We start from the raw sequence: 18,842 nt of genomic DNA on the forward strand, positions 1-18,842 counted from the left end.
TCCCGAGGCAGTCTGTTCCACTGCTCAACCACTCTTACCATTAGGACGTTTCTCCTGATATTTAGCCAGTAACGACTCCCTTGTAATTCCCACCCATTAGAGCTAGTCTTGCAATCCGGAGCAAGAGAGAATAGATTTGCTCCATCTTCTACATGACAGCCCTTCAAATATTTGAAGACTGCAATCATGTCCCCTCTAAACCTTTTCTTTCACAGGCTAAACATACCCAACTCTTTCAGCCTTTCCTCATAAGACTTTCCTCATAACCCTCTCACCATCCTAGTTGCCATGGTTTGTACATGCTCGAGCTTGTCAACATCCTTCCTATCATATTGCCATGTGTTGATGTGCTTGATCACTAATAATATCCAAACTGTACTGGAACTTGGGTGGTGGTGGTTAATATTATGTTTTAGGATACCGCAAACCAAGCCGAAGGTGCAGAAAACAGTAAGGGTGGAGGGACGGAAGAGCTTAAAGAACATAGGAACACAAGAAGAGTGCTGCTGGATCAGGCCAGTGGTCCATACAGTCCAGAGGCCGAGGCCTTTCCCTGCCTGGTGTTGGCTCCTGGCACCGGCATTCAGAGGTTCATTGCCTCCGGATGTATAGGTTTCCCCTTAGTCATCACAGCCAACAGAAATGTCTAGACACAAAGGGAAGTGAACACTGTTAAAAATCTCACCTCTAGAGTCATGGGTACATTCTGTTTCCGAACATTATGGTTGTGCTGGTCAGTGTTCAGCATTATAACTGCATATGCCAAGGCAAAACAAGCATCACTGTTAGCAAATGGGGACCCATTTGATTTCTGAAAAGTAAAAAGCAGTGCAAGTCAGAACCATTATAAATATCTCAAAATGAAACATTTATTTATTGCCATTGGTCAACTTGAAATGTCCTGATTCAATCACCTGATTTTTTTCTTCATTATTGCCCAACTACTTCTGAAGAAAGACAAACCTAGCAAAGAGTTGCTTCACATTACCCTAATGGTGGACAAACAAGAAATTAAAGAGATTCTCACAGATTTCAGAACTTACTCGCCAATGTTCTGTAAAGGCTTCCAAAAGTCTCTGAATTACAGGAGCTTCTCCTGGCAACCGGAAGGCCTCTAGGTAGAGTCTTAAGGCTTCGTCCAGTCGCAAGCCTTGGAAGCTGAAAGTCCTGAAATAAAGGTAGCAATACAAAGACAACAGCTAGAAGACAGTGAGTGGCAGACAGGCTCATACACCAACGTTTTTGAGAGACAAAAGATGTAAGAGGTTATTTCCAGACAGTGACTTCATAAGCAGAAGTTGGGTTTGTTCAAACTTCTATACTTCCCCTCTTTCAAAAGTACGGAAAGCAGTTGATGGGCCTCCTGCTTTAAGTACCAAATTGATAGGTGAAGATAAATGGCCTGTGGGACCAAGAGGAAAGAGCACAACACTGCTTTGCAATGCCAAGTGTCTCAGTTTGGTGTAGTGGTTAAGTCAGTGTCATACTCCTGCAGCAATCAGTTCCCAACAGCTTTCGTTCAAAGAAGTAAAGTTTATTGAGACATTGAGAGTATGCAGATATCTTAACCATTTCGTGTTAGAACTAAAGAAAAGCGCACGCAGCAAGCAAATATACATTGTTCAAGGAGGCCTCCTGATGGCCCAGGGCCAATCAGGGATCAGGTAGAAGCCCGCCAAAGTTAAGGGCTACTTTTCCCTGGAGAAAGACTACACCAGGCATTGAAGGACATACAGTGATACTAGAAACACAGAAGACGCAGCAGAAATGAAACCAAACATTCCAAAGTCAACCCACTCCCATGGCAACCAGGATTTAGGCCTAGCAGACAGTCAGCAGACTCTAATCTGGGAGTTTGATCCCCCACTCCTCCACTTGCAGCTTCTGGATGACGTTGGGCATCCAGTTCTCTCAGAGCTGTTCTCTCAAGAGCAGTTCCTGTCAAGAGCTCTCTCAGCCCCACCCACCTCACAGGGTGTCTGTCTGTTGTGGGGAGGGGAAGGGAAAGGAGTTTGTAAGCCCCTCTGAGACACCTTTGGGTAGTGAAGGGCCATGGGGTATAAATCCAATCTCTTCTTCTTCACCCCTGTTTAACACTCAGCTGTATCCTTTCCTTGTTGAAACCTGTACCTTTTAACCTTTGATCTAAGAACCCGCCTATATAGCCGTTGACTAAAATGTGAGCTCCCTTGCAAACGGGCTGCCTCTGTTAGACCTACTGGGAGTAGAGCAGCCTTCCAGTACTCAGGCTCTGAGGCAGACAGCTCTGGAACACGAGAGAGGGACATGAGAGAGTGACCGGAACAAGAGTGCGGATGCATGGTGTCCATGTGTGTGTGTGTGTGTGTATACACCCATGTTTTTATTAAAGAACACAGATTCTTATATCACTTATAACAACTTTATGTTGTCTGCAGTCAGATCACATCATACTGTTCAGGAAACACTCCTTGGAGGACTTCTTCACCAGTAAGCTTTGTCCTAGGATCTCTGCCTCATCAGAGAAGAGGACAGATGCTTCTCTGTACATAGTAAACTGGGAACCCCAACCAAAATGGACAGAAATACATCTACTTCAAAGGTCAATGGATCCAGTCAGGTGCAGTGGTCAGAGTGCAAGATGAGAACCTGGAAAGGCCACGTTCAAGCCACCTGCTGGCCATGAAGCCCACTGGAGGCCTTTCTGCCACCCACCCCCACCCCCCTTTCTCAGACCGACCCCCCCCCATGTGTCTCTCTCTCTCGCAGCACAGGGTGGTTATCAGGGGAAACGGGGGGTGGGGGGGAGCACACAGACTCCTCCAACAAGGCCCTTAGAGAGGAAAGCAAGGGTAAAAGTGTGTCTACAGAAAGTCCATTCATTCACTTTCCTATGCAGGACTCTCTGAACCGTCATCCTCTGCAGGACCAAACCAAAGGTAAAAGTTGGCCAATGCCTACTTACCCCACAAAACTGTCCAGCAAGTCTGCATTCTTCCGGTCACTCACAAACTCCCCAATCATTTTCTTGTCCAGTCTAGGATTCTCCCGCAGCCACTTGGCCACTTCATCATTATCCATGGGGGTGGCCAGAAGTTTTTTCTCCTGCAGAAACTGTATCCCCTTTTTAGGCTTTTGGTTGAATTGTTCTGAACCACTTATCAAGAGCTGAAAAGGGAAGACGGAGTTAATTAGCCAGAACTTCGTAGACCACTGACTCTTCCCTAAGAACTAATTCCATTTCTGGCTTGCGAGGCACAGGGTAAAGACAGGCAATGCGATTCACTCCTTATTTTTTAGATGTGTGTCCCTCTTTGTGAGTACGGTTCCTCACTACAGATGACATAAGAGGTACAGCCAAATATTAAATTAAAAAATCTTAAATCATGAAGTAAGCAGGGAGAAGATATTGGCTTCACCTGCCTGGCTGTTACAGTACGGTTGTTTCTTCATAGTGACACGACTGGGGAACAATCAATCAGAAAACGGCAAGACGCCATCACTCTATAATACTGTCGTCATAGTAAAATAGTGTGACTAATCACTGGGGGTGGGCACTTTCAAAATTTTGCCCCGGACCAAACTGAACTGACCCCATTCCCTGACTGGTTCTCGAAAAGAAGTGTGGCCGGTTCACGAACCGGTCCAGATGACGAGAAAAACCCCGGGGGTCCCAGGGGCCCAAATTCTCAGCATAATCCCAGGTCACTCTCCTGTCCGGGAAGGTGGCAGGGATGGCGGGTGCTCTTCCCACGGGCCTATTTACCCTAAAACAGCAATGGGATCACCGACCAGGGCAGAACCTCCCACTCTGCCCGGGGAACACCCACACAGGGACGGGTGCCACTGTCTCCCTGGGCCCACCCTCCACCCACAGGCAACGTGGTTACTGGGCAGGGCCACCCACCGCCCTCCCCAGGGGAACACCCGCACAGGGACGAGTGGGGTGGCTCACTGTCCCCAGGCCCCACCCTTAAACAGCAAAGTGATCACTGGGTAGGGCCGAATCCCCCGCCCTGCTCGGGACCCATGGAACACGCACACGGGGGCGGGTGGCGCTCTCTCCCCGGGCCGGGGTCATTTCCTGCACGGGCACACAGGAGCGGAGCTCCGGCAGTAAAGAGCCCAGAGGGCGGGCACATGCAACAAGCCCCACCCCTTGCTCCCAGCAGCCCTCAGTCAGAGCAAGAAGCAGCCAGGTAAGCTGCAGAGCCCCCCACCCCCCAGTCCTAAACAGTCCAGTGGCACATTTAAGACCAAGTTTTATTCAGGTACAAGCTCTCCTTCCTCTGTGAGGACAGATCTGCACGTTTCTCCCCCCCCCCCCCCCGATAGCTAGGAATCCAAAACAGTCCAGTGGAGCCTGAGTGGTGGGTGTTGCCTTCTGACACACTTCTGGTGATGTCAGGGGGTGTGGCATATGCAAATAAGTTATGCTAATGAGCTCCTGCACCTCTTTTTCTAGGAAATGACCCCTGTCCCCGGGCCCCACCCTCCAGCCACCAGAAAAGTGACTACCGGGCAGGGCCGAGTCCCCCCCACCCCCCGGGTGCGGGGCTCTTCCCAGGCCCACCCTCCAATCACTGGTGGCAATGTGATTACTAGGAAGGGCCTGATGGTGTGGGGTTGGGGACGTTGAGGGGAGTGCTGTAAGTTTGGAGTCAGGGGGAGGGACATGTTCCTGTGGGAAAAGGACTCGCGGGGAGGCCATGCGGGGTTGACTACTACGAGACAGGTGAGAGATGTGCATCGCCAGCATAAGAGGCAAAGGAAACCGGAGGATGAGGGGGAAGGTCAGTTAGGGTATCCCAAAGACGGGGTGCAGATCCTCCAGTGGCTGGGATAGAAGAAAAAGAAGAAGAGGAGGTTGGATTTATACCCCATGGCCCTTCCCTACCCAAAGGTGTCTCAGAGCGGCTGACAAACTCCTTTCCCTTCCCCTCCCCACCACAGACAGACACCCTGTGAGGTCGGTGGGGCTGGGAGAGCTCTTGACAGAAACGGCTCTTTTTCAAGGACAGCCCTTATCAGAGCTACGGCTTGCCCAAGGCCATCCAGTCAGGTGCAAGTGGAGGAGTGGGGAATCAAACCCGTTTCTTCCAGATTAGAGTCCTCTGCGCACTTAACCACTACACCAAACTGGCTCTCCACTCTCACCAAACTACCAAACTCTCACCAACACTGGCTCTCCACTCTCACCAAACTAGGCAAGCAGCACCTGGGGCACAGAGTGCAGCCGTTGCATTGGACACGGAGCCTTCAAGGACACCCAGCAGGTAACAGGGTGTGCAGCGGATGAGAAGCGGGGGGAGGGTTAGGGTGCAGAGGAGGAGAGGGAGCCGGGCACCCCACACCTTCCAGACCACGGCAGCATTCGCTGACATCGGGAGGATCTCAGTGTGGACTATTTTCAAGTTTCCCAGTGGCAGAATGAAGGGACGTGACCAATGCTCCCTTCTAAGCTGTGAAGTCTTGTGAGCAAAAAAAATTTCTACGTTGTGAGCAAGTGATTTGGCTACTGAATAAATTAGTTTGCTTTGCTCTGAAGCCATCCTTCCTCAGCTAAGACAAAAATGTGTGAGCCGGAGGCTAAAAAACTGTGAGCTAGCTCACACTAACTTAGCTTAGAGGATGACCCACCGAAAAAGATGACCGCACCTATAAATGGTAGGGACGTTTTTGTTGGGCAGACTTGCAGCCCCTTGGACCTAGAGGCCTAGACCAAAGGGAATCAGTTCACCTACAAGTTACCCCCCCCCCCGCCGGAGGGACTCTGGGCAGGGGTGACACAACCCCTCCGCCTTGCCCAGGGTCCAGGGAACACCCACACAGAGACAGGTGGCACTCCATCCATGGGCCCATTCACCCTTAAACGATACAGGGTGACCACCACGGGGAAAGTCCCGGGGGGGGGGCATCACTTGCAGGGGGCGGGTGGCGCTCTCTCCCCGGGCCCACAGTCCACCCACCGGCAATGTGACTCTGGGCAGGGGAACACCCAGATGGGGGGGGGGCGAGGGCGCTCTCTCCCCGGGCCCCACCCTCCACCCTGACTACAGGGCAGGGGGGCTGTTGCAGGGAATGTCCCAGGAGGGGGAGGGCATTGCTTGTGTCCGTTATTTTTTATTTTTTTATTTTTGGGGAGGAGGGTTCCCTGGGCTGGAGAAGGCCAAGAGACTGTCAAGGACCAGGGTCACTTACGACAGATGTCTCTTCCTAGGTTGCCTGGCATCGCTTGTAGGGGGTGGGTGGTGTTCTCTCCCCGGTGCCCCCTTCCATCCACCAGCAACGTGACAGGGCAGTGGTGACCCCCCCACACACACAGCCCGGGGCATGGGGAACACCCACAGAGAGGCAGGTGGTGCTCTCTCCCCGGGCCCCATCCTCCACCTCGAAGGCAACGTGGCTACTGTTTGATTTGGTGAAGACACCCACCACACAGGGTGTCTGTTGAGGGGAGGGGAAGGGAAAGGGAGTTTATAAGCCGCTCTGAGACACCTTTGGGTATGGATCCAATCTTCTTCTTCTTCTTCTACCGGGCAGGGGGGCCGTCGCAGGGAACGTCCCAGGAGGGGGAGGCCATCGCTCATGTCCATTAATTTTTTTAATTGGGAGGGGGCGCCCTGTCGAGGACCAGGGTCACTCACGACAGATGTCTCTTCCTAGGTTGCCTGGCATCGCTCACACATCCGTTGTTTTTATTTTTAATTCTTTGGGGGAGGGGGCTCCCTGGGCTGGAAAACGCAGCAAGACTCTGAAGGCCGGGTGGCTGCCGACCCTGGTTGGTGGAACATTACAGGAGGGGGAGGGCATCGCTCAAGTCTGTTAATTGTTCTTATTTTTATTTGGGGGGGGGGAGGGGGTTCCCTGGGTTGGAGAGCATGGTGAGGCATTGCAGGCCAGGGTGGCTTATGACAGGTATCTCCTCTTAGGTTGCCTGGTGCGGGGAACGCCCCATGAGGGGGGGCATGGCTCACGTCATGTTTTTTTTTTAAGATTGGTTGGGGGATTCCTGGGGTGTAGGGCTGCACGAAGGAGTTGAGGTCACGAGACACATCAGACAAACATATGGCTTCGGGTTCCCTGGTGGAGTGTCCTTCACTGCTTGCCAAGAGGAGGAAGATGGTTTTCGCACATGACGGATCTGGTCTTGGGTTCCCCTGCCAGGAAATGCACCACAAGGAGTGGGAGGAGGATCGTGGTTCACGTTGCCAGTGTGCTGGAGGAAAGCAGTGGGCCAGTGAAGAGACCACAAGGAAGTGTGAATGTGGAGTAGCATGGAATTTTCGTCCCAGCAGCCCCAGACCAGCAAGAAACTGCATGCCGAACGTCATGATTGCCCTGGCAGGGCGGGCTAGGCTAGGCAAGGCACAGAGTATCCAAAAACACAGGCTGAGGTCAGAGCACCAGATAGGCAGAGAAACAAAAGCGTAATCCAAAATATCAGGTCACTTGCACAGCCTAAGGTTTACCAGAGATTGGCAGTCCGAGTTGTAAAGCCGAAACTTTGTTCAGAGTCAGGTTACACATTCCAAGGTCAGGGAGCCAGAAGAACGCAAAAAGCCGAGGGAGTCAAGAAGAAAGTCAGGAAACAAGATGCAAGGCCCGTGCTGCGATTCAATCATGTGATCAGTTGCCAGCACGAGGTAGATAGTGAGGAGGGCTTCCTTAAAAGCCCGTTCCCTGTGTTCCTAATTCCCCGCTGATTACAGAGTCCTGGCTCCAGTTAATGCTCTGGACTCAGAGGACGCCTCCCACGCATGCGTGCTTCCCTGCACTGGATTGTCAAATCCCGTCTCCTTTGGTCTCATAAACGAGCTACAGGTGGAGGGGAATTGGGGTGTGTGGAGCTTGTGCTCGGCTCTGCAGGAGCGGCTCCAGGTGTGAACCCTTCTGGCAGTCGGTGTTCATCCTCTGCAAAACATACGTCCAGGGGTGCAGGGAGCTCTTCCTTGGATGTGGAAGGTGAAGAGTCCCCGGGATCAGGGTCCACTGGGTCGAGTGGCACGGTGGGCATGACACCGAACCCCGGGTGGTGGCTGGTTACCACGTTGGCAGGAGGAATTTGATGAGGGAGGCTGGAGTCATGGGTGACAGGGGGAGCACCCTAGAGAAAGGATACTGGCCTAGACCAAAGGGCGGCGGCTGAAGGAGAATGTGGCCTCACACAGGAGAAACAAGATCACAGGACGGTCTTCCTATGGCCAGTAGTCACATCGTTGGCAGGCGAGCTGGAGCTGGGTGAAGCCATGGACAGCCTACTGGTGAAACAAGTGGAATGTGCCAAAGAAGATGGCTCAAAAAGGACTGGTGGGGTCATTCATCAAGTGGAGGCCAAACCTTCTGTCTATTTCATCAAATGACGTGATGATGATTTCCATATTTGTGTCTATGATTTGGTGAAGACAGCCTAGACATCACCATGCTTTCAGGGGGGTTGGGTGACGACGACTGACAGTGACATGCTTTGAGGTAGTGTTAAGGAGTGCGCTGGCCGGGGACCTCCCCGAGGGGGAAGGAGAGACATAAGGAGACATGTTAGGGTGGTCCCTGCGAGGAGGGACCCCAGAACATGATGTGACAGTATATCCCACCCCCCCAGCAGCCCTGCTTTCAGGGGGTTGGGTGGCGATGACCAACGGTGACATGCTTTTAGGTAGTGTTAAGGAGCATGCCGGCTGGGGATGGGCACGGCGGGACCTCCCCCAGGGGGGAGGAGAGACATAAGGAGACATGTTAGGGTGGGCCCTGCGGGGAAGGACCCCGGGATGTGACAGTGTACCCTCCCCCCAGCAGCCCTGATTTCAGGGGGTTGGGTGGTGATGACCGATGGTGACATACTTTTAGGTAGGGTTAAAGAGCACCTCGGCTGGAGACATGGAAGGGTGGGTCCCGAGGGGAGGGACCCCGGAACATGATGGTATATTTCCCCCCTCTAGCACCCCCCTTTTTGGGGGGGGTTTTGCACGACAACGACAGACCATAAAATGTTTATAGGCAGTGTTAAGGAGTGCACTAGCCAGGGAAGGGCCTGGCAGGACCTCCGGGGGGGGGGGGGGAATGTAAGGAGACCTGGAAGGATGGGCCCCACGGGGAGGGACCCCAGAACGTGACATGATGGTATACTTTCCCCCTCTAGCACCTCCACTTGGGGGGGGGGATTGGATGACAGACCATAAAATGCTTTGAGGCAGTGTTAAGGAGTGCGCCAGACAGGGAAGGGCCCGGCGGGAATTCCCCCGGGGGGGAGGAGAGATGCAAGGAGACCTGGAAGGGGGGGGCTTGCGCTCGGCTCTGCAGGGTTGGGGATGTGACCGTGACGTGAGGGTAACTCTTCCCCGTCTAGCAGCCCTGCTTTCGGGGGGGGGAGGGGTTGGACGACAATGACGGACCGTAAAATGTTTTCAGGCAGTGTTAAGGAGCGCACCAGCCGGAAAGGGGCCCAGCGGGACCTTCCCCAAGGGGGAGGAGAGATGTAAGGAGACCAGGAAGGGTGGACCCCGGGGGGGGGGGGGACAGACCCGGAAACGTGATGTGATGGAATATCTTCCCCCTCTAGCACCCCTGCTTTGGAGGGAAGATTTGGATGACGACGACAGACCATAAAATGCTTTGAGGCAGTGTTAAGGAGTGCGCCGGCCAGGGAGGGGCCCAGTGGGATCTCCCCCAGGGGGGAGGAGAGACGTAAAAAGACAAGGAAGGGTGGGTCCTGGGGGGATAGACCCGGGACCGTGACATAACAGAATATTTCCCCCCTAGCAGCCCTGATTTCGGGAGGGTTCGATGACGACAACCAATGGTGACATGCTTTGAGGTAGTAGAAGGAGAATGCCAGCTGGGGAGGGGCCTAGCGAGACCTCTCCCAGGGGAGAGGAGAGATGTAAGGAGACCTGGAAGGGTGGGCCCCGGGGGGATGGACCTGGGAACGTAACATGACGGTATATTTCCCCCCTCTAGCAGCCCTGCTTTTGGGGGGGATGGACAACGACAGAGACCATAAAATATTTTCAGGCAGTGTTAAGCAGTGCGCCATCCAGGGATGGGCCCGGCAGGACCTCCCCCGGGGGGGGGGGGAGACGTGAGGAGACCTGGAAGGGTGGGCCCCATGGGGACGGACCCCGGAATGTGATGTGACAGTATATCTTCCCCCTCTAGCAGCCCTGCTTTGGGGGGGAGGTTGGGTGATGACGACAGATGGAGAGTTTCGGAGGGCAATGCTTCCCTTGATATGGAGGTCACACATGCATGCCAGCCTGAATTCCCACTCCTCAAGGAGCAGATGCAGGCACTGCTCGATACTGCGGCGCAACCTGTCGACCAGAGCCCTGACTCGAGGGAGAACAGGACGTCCTGGACCATCGTCTTCTGCTCCACCAAACTGGCAATCATGGCGTAGGTGGAGTTCCACTGGGTGCCGATGTCCTAGAGGAGGACGTGCTCCGGCTTGGCTGCCTCAGCCTGCTTCTCTCTCAGTGGCCGTGAAGCCCTGATGCTTCTCGAGAAGTGACCCGCCAAGAGCTGGCAGTTCTCGGCGGTGCCCTCCCCAGCCATGGCATTGCTCCCCAGACCCAGGGCATCCTTCACTACCAGTTGAATCTTCTGCCCTGTGCAGACAACATATCTGAGTTTGGCTTTTTTGGCAGTCCTACGCATGTTTGGGCCACCGTCAGTAACCAGGTAGCCATGGGTGATCTGTTTCCCCCCAAACCAGATCTTCAGGCTACTCCAAATGGCCGCGGAGATATTCACCGACATGTGCTCCGTGCTCCATGTCCATGCCATGCCAGACGGAAGCGTGCTTGCTCCCACTTGGTGCAGAGGGTCCCACTGCCCACCCTGGAACTCCTCGGGTTGGCACCAGTGTACGGTGAGGGAGAGGTAGCCATGGTGCTGGCCGCTCCAAAGGTCGGCCATCAGCTGGACCGTTCTCCCTCATGCCTTGGCTAACTCGGCTTTCACCAGACGCACCGCGGACATGGCGGGCAGCACATGCCGGCTCATGGTCCTTCGGGAGGGAATGGTGTACCACAGGGCCATGCATCGTAGGAGCCCCCGAAAGCCTCCGCCAGTGAGAAAGGCTGGCCATCCAGGGCGACCATTCGTCCGATGAGCTGAGTGATTGCCCCCTCGTCCTTTTTCCAGGCGCTGGGGAGGACCCGACGAGCATGACCTCGTGAAGGGTGGTTTGCCTGGGGGGACCCATATGGGGGAGGCCAGAGACCCCAACGTGGCGGCCCGCCCCTCCCGGCCTCCCCATCGACTAGGAGTGGCTACAGGCTCGGGGGTCCACCCTCTGGCAGAGTCAAATTGGTGTGCGACCGACACAAGTGCCTCTGTAGAATGTTAGTGGTTAAGTGATGCGGATCTCTCGCCTGATGAACATGTACCCTGCACACCTGGCACTCACTCACACAGTGATCACCAGGTGGGATGCAGAAGTACTTCCACGCAGCAGACTGCGGCCGTGCCCCCACGCCCGTCAGCAGGGCACTTTTCAGACATAACCGTTTCCCAGACTCAGACCCTGGACTGATCCCCTGTGTACCGATAGTTGAGGGACAGGCGGGTGATTGCGGCCGGGAATCCCCGGGCACGGAACTAGATTGACATGCTTCAGCCATCATCACCGCCCTCACCACTAGCAACGGTGGTCTCCTCCCTCTCACGTGTCCTTTGCCCCTGTGGCCCACCTGAAACCGTGTGTGTGTGTGTGTGTGTGTGCTCTCATCTGGTGACCAAGACCAGCCCCATGGATGCTGCAGGGGAACCTGACGCAGAGGACGCTGACGAAGTCCCCCAGCAGGGGGGGGGGGGCTCTTCATGTCCCCAGGCAGGAGGGGGAATGCGGCCGTATCCCACCACGTGGTCAGAGTGTGCCCTGTCTTCCCATCTGCCCACGTCCCATCTGCCCATGGCCCCTTGGGGCTCCCCCCCTCATGTCCCCACACGTAAGGTAGTGGGGGTGAAAGAGTGGCTGCTCAAGTCGTGCGGAAATGTGGGTTGGGAGCCTCGTTGGCAGAGGAGGGGGGCTGAAGGCAGAGACTCGACCCACCCAGGGAGAAGGGTTTCTGTATTTTGGCAGAGGTAGTGAAGGAAAGCCCCGCAGTCGGCGTCAAGGACAATTAGCCCCCCCCCCAGAAATTGCTTTGAGAGTGGGGTGCCTACTTACCATGGGAGAGAAGGAACTGCCAAATTGGAAACCGCAGTGACCCAAGCAGGAAGGGGGGGGTGCTCTTTCAAAGAAGAAAGTCAGTGCCAAGGGCAGTCTGCAAACCTCCCCCAGGAAATGGTTAGAGAGTGGGGTGCCCACTTTCCCGGCCAGAGAGAAGGAACTCAGAGGGGAGAGGCTTCAGGAAACCAGGGAGCAGAAGGGGGAGAGGACCCGCGGCCCGTGCCCAGGGGACTTTGCCAGTGCCAGCTCCCCACCCCAGAAGGTGGTTTGAGACTTGGTCGCCCACAGAGAAGGAACTCAGAGGGGAGAGGCTTCAGCAACCCAGGGAGGCAGGGAGCAGAAGGGGGAGAGGACCCACGGCCTGTGCCCAGGGGACTTTGCCAGTGCCAGCTCCCCGCCCCAGAAGGTGGTTTGAGACTTGGTCGCTGAGGGGCGAATGGAGGGGGGGGGGAGAGAAGGAACTCTGAGTTGAGGGACTTCACTAACCCAGGAAGGCAGGATGCAGAAAGGGGAGACAACCCACAGCCTAAGGGCAGTCACTAGTTTCACCCCCAAGCGTGGTTGGATGGTTGGTCACCAACTGGCAAGGGGAGAGTGGATGTCCTTTTGGGATGAGCAGAAAAGTCAAGCCCCACTGCCAGTGGGCAGAGAGAACAGCTGCTTGCAGAACCCACAGAAGGGGTGGGGTGGCTCCGCTGCTTGACTTGCCAAGGAAACAGGCAACCCTGGAGTCAAACCAAAACCGCGTTGTGAAAGCAAAAGAATTCAATCCCAGTTTCCCACCCCTCGCATGGGAGAGAGAAAAGGCAGGCAGCGACCAGGAATGGCAGCAGAGAAACACAGAAAGGGGGGAAACGGAGTGAAGAGGGAAGGGGAGGATGTTTTTCATCTGGCGACTGGTATCATTGCCAGGAGATCCAGCTGGTTTCTCTGCCCACCCACCCACCCACCCAGTGACCCCAGTAAATTTCCCCCCAAACCCAGGCCCATGACGAATTTTTTCAGTGTGCAAAAGGAGCATTGCACTGCAAGAGACCACGACGTGAAACAAAGGACAGTAACGCGCCACCTGGGAATACCCCTCCGATTCTGAGGGAGAAGGATGGACGTCTCTGATTGAAAATTGGAAATGCCTGTCGGCCTCAGGTGCCCGGCACTGGTCCCTCGATGCCCAAAAAATCCCACTCACACCTGCTTTTCAGCGCGAAACGGCGGGGGTGGGGTTTCTCTGGCGAAAGTAGCTGAATGCTTCCGAGCTGAGCGCACAAAATTCGGGCACTTGAGCTTCCAGAGACACGTGACCTTCAAGCCAGTCCGTCCGAGCCCCAAAGAAGGCAATGCTCGGCCTGGATTTTGGTTTGTTGTTCAGGTCTGTGCACATCCCTACTAATCATTGAACCTATGTCAGTCTTCTGAATCAGTACATTCATAGGGCAGAAACCAAAGCCTGACTGTTTTCAGATGTCACTTTTCCACACACAACAATCAGAAGCAAAAACCAGCTCCTCGGGTGTCCAGAATGAAATCTGAAGGTGAAAGAAACGTCCTTAAAATGACACAGAGATGAGCAGCCGTGCATTCAGAACCAGACGTCTCCCACTTAGCAAGTTTAACAATCTAAGCAGCTGTTAGAGAGACGGATCATAAAGGAATATAACAAATCTCTGCAGCCTTTTTCAAATGGAATACCACTAACCGTTGTACCAGGAGTATTAGAAAGAATCACAGGAAGGCAACAAGGTCACAGGGATTTTTTCCCCAAAGGATGGTGGCCAGTTCCTGAGTAAGCACTTGGTAGGCACTTTAACTGTTCTTCACATTTACCAGAACTTGGTTTCTAAGGCTCTCAAATAGGTAACACAAGTGTATAATGTCATAAGCAACCACCCAAGAGAGGGTTAACTAAAGGTTGTGTGTGTCTAGAGATCCAACACAAACACCAACGTGAACTTTACTAAAGCACCAGAATAAATGTCAGTTCTCAGATACTGCCCATCACTAGCAAGAAACAACACTCCTGGCGAGTGTGACACCGTCCCTCATCTCTCCTTGTTTCCCCAGCCAAGGTTTACTTCTCAAACATGACTCCAGGTACAAATTTTAGCCACCAGAATGTGAATTCTCAATAAGAGCAGGTGACAGCATTCCCAATGTAAAACCCCCATTGCGAGAATGACCACCTTTTATCAGCAAACAGCGTGCCTGCCTGCATTAAAATTTCTAATGGATCACATAATTGAGACACCTAGAAAAGAGGAAATTAGCTCAGCCTTCTGTGAAGCTATACAACACAAGCAGCTGAAACACCCAGGGACAGATTCACTCTAGCTCTGCCCTGCTTCTCTTAACCTGTGCTGAAAAACAAAGGAAATAGTAATAAAGGGCTGGATGTCAGGATGTGCTCATACAGGATGCTCTCAGTCAAGATGGATGCATCATTCCAGTGCTGTGTTTCAGTCCTGTACTAGCACAGCATAGTCAGCAGTCACGACCCACAGAGTGCACATTGGGGGGGGGGGGGGTCCTCTAATTGCCCTCAAAATTGAGATGTTGGTGGAACCCAACAGAAAGCAGCAAAAGATAAAGCTGAAGACTTAAATTCAGGTCTGATTTATGAGCATGATACCAGTGGAAGAAAAAAGCTCCCTTCCTGATGTCACTTGTACCCACTACCTCATGTAGACGTGAACCATTTTCTTTTTTTTTGTAAACTGCTTTGAGCACTTCAGAAAAGTGGTCTGAAAGTGTTCTAAATCAACGAATGAAACAATGAGACAGTTTCCTGGTGGTTTTTGTTACCCTCCATGTAGCCACTCCCCTCTTTTTCTCTCTCTCCACGCACCCTTCTTGCCCTACGCTCCCTTCAAGCCTCTGCTTCCGTAGCCCAAGTCTACAGAGCCATTTCAGCAGTCTCTTCCTCTTCTGCTGTACTGAGACACCCTGCCTCCTTCTACTGCAGAGTATTTAAACATTCACTGAAGACTCGTCTATTCCTCAGGCACTCTCGGATCTCATTTCTTCCTCTGCATCCTCTTGCTTCTCCGCTTTCCTCACACACCCAGTGTCCCTTCTGTTAAAAGCTGAGAGCAGCATCTGTGGCATACTGTACGCATTTCAGAAACCACAAGAAGAGCTCATACCTTCTTTTTACTCTTAATCTTTATCAGTTCAGTTGTTGGAGGCAGGAGGCAGGAAAAGCGAGTAGGCTTCCTCGGCGTGGTCTTCTCCACTGAAAACAAAAACAGGGTTCTTTCTTGGTAGATCCTTCACAACAGATAGTGCTGTTTATTGTAGTATGCTACCACCTCCCCTCTACACCAACCCAACAGCACCATTTTCTTTGTCAGCCATCAGCCCTGCAGGAGAATATTAATCCACAGGGAGCAACACTGTGACCTAGCAAAACCTGCACGGGACTGTTTCACACATTTCAGCAGAAGTGGATGCACAGTAAAACACCCTCCTCTATGTAATGTACAAGCCTTTTTTTTTTGGAGGAAATCGTGGAAACACAATATGAGGAGTCACAGCTGAGGGAGGGAGAAAGAGGTGCACAAATGTTTCACACATTATGGGACAGAAAAGGGTGTGCACGCTCACTCGTTAATGTATACCAGCTTCTACTGTAACATATAAAGAGGCCCAGAGACATTTTAACCACCTTCATCCAAACCCATCTTCAATGTAGAACACTGACGGGCTAACAAGCTTGGAAATTCATTACCGTTTCTATCCTAATGTAATGTAATTGAACAAAGACAAAAAAAGAGAAGAGAAACAATAAAGTGATACATTTTAAAGGAAAACATCTTTGAGCTCTCTGCTTAGGGCTAGAAAGCAGCCAAACTCCCTGCTTTTTGCTGAGGGCACAGCAAGAGGGCTGCGCGAGATAGCCTGTCGCCTGGAGGCCAGGGCAAGCCTTTTCTGACCAAAGTTAACCATTTGCCGCCTACTCTCCTACAGTATGAACAACACCAAATGCAACTGCACAATCACTAGCCACAGCACAACTGCAGACAGGCAAGGAAGAGGAGGGAAGTCATCAGAGGTGTCCACAGCACACAAATATTCATCAAGATTTACCTGCATCGTTTCCACCCTCCACATACAGACAGCCTTGCGGCTTCGTGTGGTCAGTCACTGAGCAGCCATTTGTGGATGGGCGCACCTCTAACAATTCCGAAATGGGGAGGTTACCTTCTGTCAGTTGCCCTTCAGCAACTACAACGGAAAGAGGTAGACTACAGTTATCGACAGAGGACAAAAAATAAATTCACCATGTTATGCTGTAGATAAATTCACTCACTTTGAGGAATTTTAGGCGCTTGCCTTAGGAGAAATGGAATTATTATTTCGTGGGCAAGAGCCTACTCAAATTTACTTACAAAGCTAAAAAGGAAACTGGTGGATTAAAGCCTTGTTGACAAAACACCCAAAGATGACAGACATGTTAAAGAGGTTCTGGCACAACAGCCTCTAGACTAGGCCCCATCCCACACACAGAATGGAGCAACTATCAGAGAAGATCGCCATCTGGTCTAGAATTCAAAAAGGCGGGACAGAAGTTAAGATGCAGACATCAAATGGAAAGTTTACGATGGCTTGTTTCTTTGATACCTGAAGCAATTTCTGTTTTCAGTCTCAGAGCATCCTTCTCCTGCTGGTAGATGCTGCTCAGTACTTTGGCTTGGCATTGTGCTTCTGTGCTATCAATCACTGTCAACAATGCTTCAAGGGACAGTAGGTGAGTAGTGTACAGTTGTCCAGAAACAGGAAAGGCATTCTGGTAAATCAAGCACAGATAATTTAATGCTTATCTCTCCAAACATGCAGTGCTTCACACACATAATCTGGAGAGCTCCAACCCAGGAATTTGTCTATTGTTCCCTCCACCCCAAACATCTCTGGAGGCAGTTTGACTTGCTCCTCACAAAGAACACCAGCAAGCATCTCTGCTGCTGTGAAGTACTAGCCAGCTCTCCTTTTCTACAGTGCTCAAATGTATATACGCTTATGTGGAAGAAAACAGCAAAGTGGCTACTTTCAGCACCTTGGAGAGCAGCTTGGTGAGGTCTTCAAAAAGGTTAGCACAGTAGTAGTCGCAGTCATAGTTGATATAGAGCTCAGTGACAAAGCCAGGGATCCTCCAGAGTTGAACTATGGCCTCCAGGGCCATCTCCTTCATCTCATAGGGCATTCTGGGGTTTTCTACAGTGATTATCTCCATCAGCTTCTTTATATACATCTGGTCAGAAAAGAGTAGTTAGGATACAGAATGAAAAGGGAAGGCAGAGATTAATTTATGGGAAATACAGGGTACTTTAATGAACAATATTGGGCTGATTTAGAAATAACACCGAATCGTGCCTCAGCAATACCCAAAATAAGCCAGGGTCTCACTCATTCCTTATTCTCTCTCTCTCTCTCTTTTTAATAAACAATTTTTATTTTTAAAGACAAACATAACATAAAATTAGGGTATCTATTACCTCCTTACATTTCTTGTTTACAATTCTCATAACAAAACATTGATTTTGTATATTTCACCTTTTTTAAAAGGTTTTTTTCCTTAAATAGATTGTATGTTTGTATGTTTTATTTGTTATATTCTTCAATTCATTTATAAAATCTTGACCATGTATTTTGAAAGATTGTCTCTGGTATTCCTATCAAAATTAGAGTTAGTTTGTTCATTTCAGCAGTTTCCAAAATTTTATTTATGAATTCTTCTTTTGAAGGTACTTCATTTCTTCTCCAATATTTAGCATAAAATATTCTTGCTGCTGTTATTACATGTATTATATGATAAAAATCCTGGTTTTTTACAATTTTCTGGTAATATATTCAATAAAAATAATTCTTGTACAAAGGACTTTTTAACATTTTTTGTAAAATTTTATGAATCCAAAACCAATATTTTTTTCACTTCATCACACAGCCACCACATATGATAGAAGGACCCAGTATTGTTATGACATTTCCAACATACATTTGATAAGTTAGGATAGCTCTTTGCAAGTTTATCTGGGGTGATATACCATCTATAGAACATTTTATAAATATTTTATATGAAATTGCTTTGGTTAACTTTACATTTCCCCCCACACACCTGTGACTACTGATCCAAGTCAATATTGTGTCCCAAGTTTTGTGCCCATTTTACCATAGAATTTTTAACTATTTTATCTTGGGTCTTATTGTCTAACAATAATGCATACAATTTCTTAATCAATTTCTCATCAGAATACAACAATATCTTATCCATTTCTGTTATTTTTACGTAGAAGCCCATTGACGTATCCTTAGTGTATCTTAACTATTTGTGCTCTTTCCCACCATATTAAACTTTCAGTTGGTTTTAGTTCAGTTTTGTTGTCTAGCAAATCTTCATATCTTAACAATACATCTATTTGAAATAAATTAGGGTTTGTAAAAGCTTCCAATGATGCCACCCATTTGTATAAAAGCGACTTTTAATTTCTTCCCATACCTTCAATAAGGAAGATCTAATAAGGTATTGCTTAGAATATTTATGTGAACTTGCTCTTCCACACCATACGAATGTGTGCCAACTTAATAAAAGATCATGACCTTTCAAATTCAATAGTCTTGTATTCTCTAGTGTGATCCATTCTTTTAGCCACATCAGAGATGCTGCTCTGTAATATAAAAGCCAGTCTGGGAGTGCAAA

The 18,842-nt window shown here is 50.8% G+C and overlaps 1 protein-coding gene across 4 annotated transcripts in view; it reads right to left on the bottom strand.

Annotated features, from left to right (window-relative positions):
- GBF1 (golgi brefeldin A resistant guanine nucleotide exchange factor 1) overlaps window positions 1–18,842 on the bottom strand; it is a 209,099-nt gene that overhangs the window by 56,509 nt on the left and 133,748 nt on the right. For all 4 annotated transcript variants that reach the window (XM_015424302.1, XM_015424301.1, XM_015424300.1 and 1 more), the window contains 7 exons: window positions 17,202–17,396; window positions 16,769–16,934; window positions 16,235–16,372; window positions 15,292–15,380; window positions 2,945–3,147; window positions 1,044–1,167; window positions 686–811 (listed from right to left, as the gene is read on the bottom strand). In XM_015424302.1, coding sequence (XP_015279788.1) covers window positions 686–811; window positions 1,044–1,167; window positions 2,945–3,147; window positions 15,292–15,380; window positions 16,235–16,372; window positions 16,769–16,934; window positions 17,202–17,396 — 1,041 coding nt within the window. The remainder of the gene's footprint in view (window positions 1–685; window positions 812–1,043; window positions 1,168–2,944; window positions 3,148–15,291; window positions 15,381–16,234; window positions 16,373–16,768; window positions 16,935–17,201; window positions 17,397–18,842) is intronic.

The sequence above is a fragment of the Gekko japonicus genome, unplaced genomic scaffold (assembly GCF_001447785.1).
Source record: "Gekko japonicus isolate JY-2015 unplaced genomic scaffold, Gekko_japonicus_V1.1 scaffold2432, whole genome shotgun sequence".
In the NCBI taxonomy this organism is placed as follows: domain Eukaryota; kingdom Metazoa; phylum Chordata; class Lepidosauria; order Squamata; family Gekkonidae; genus Gekko; species Gekko japonicus.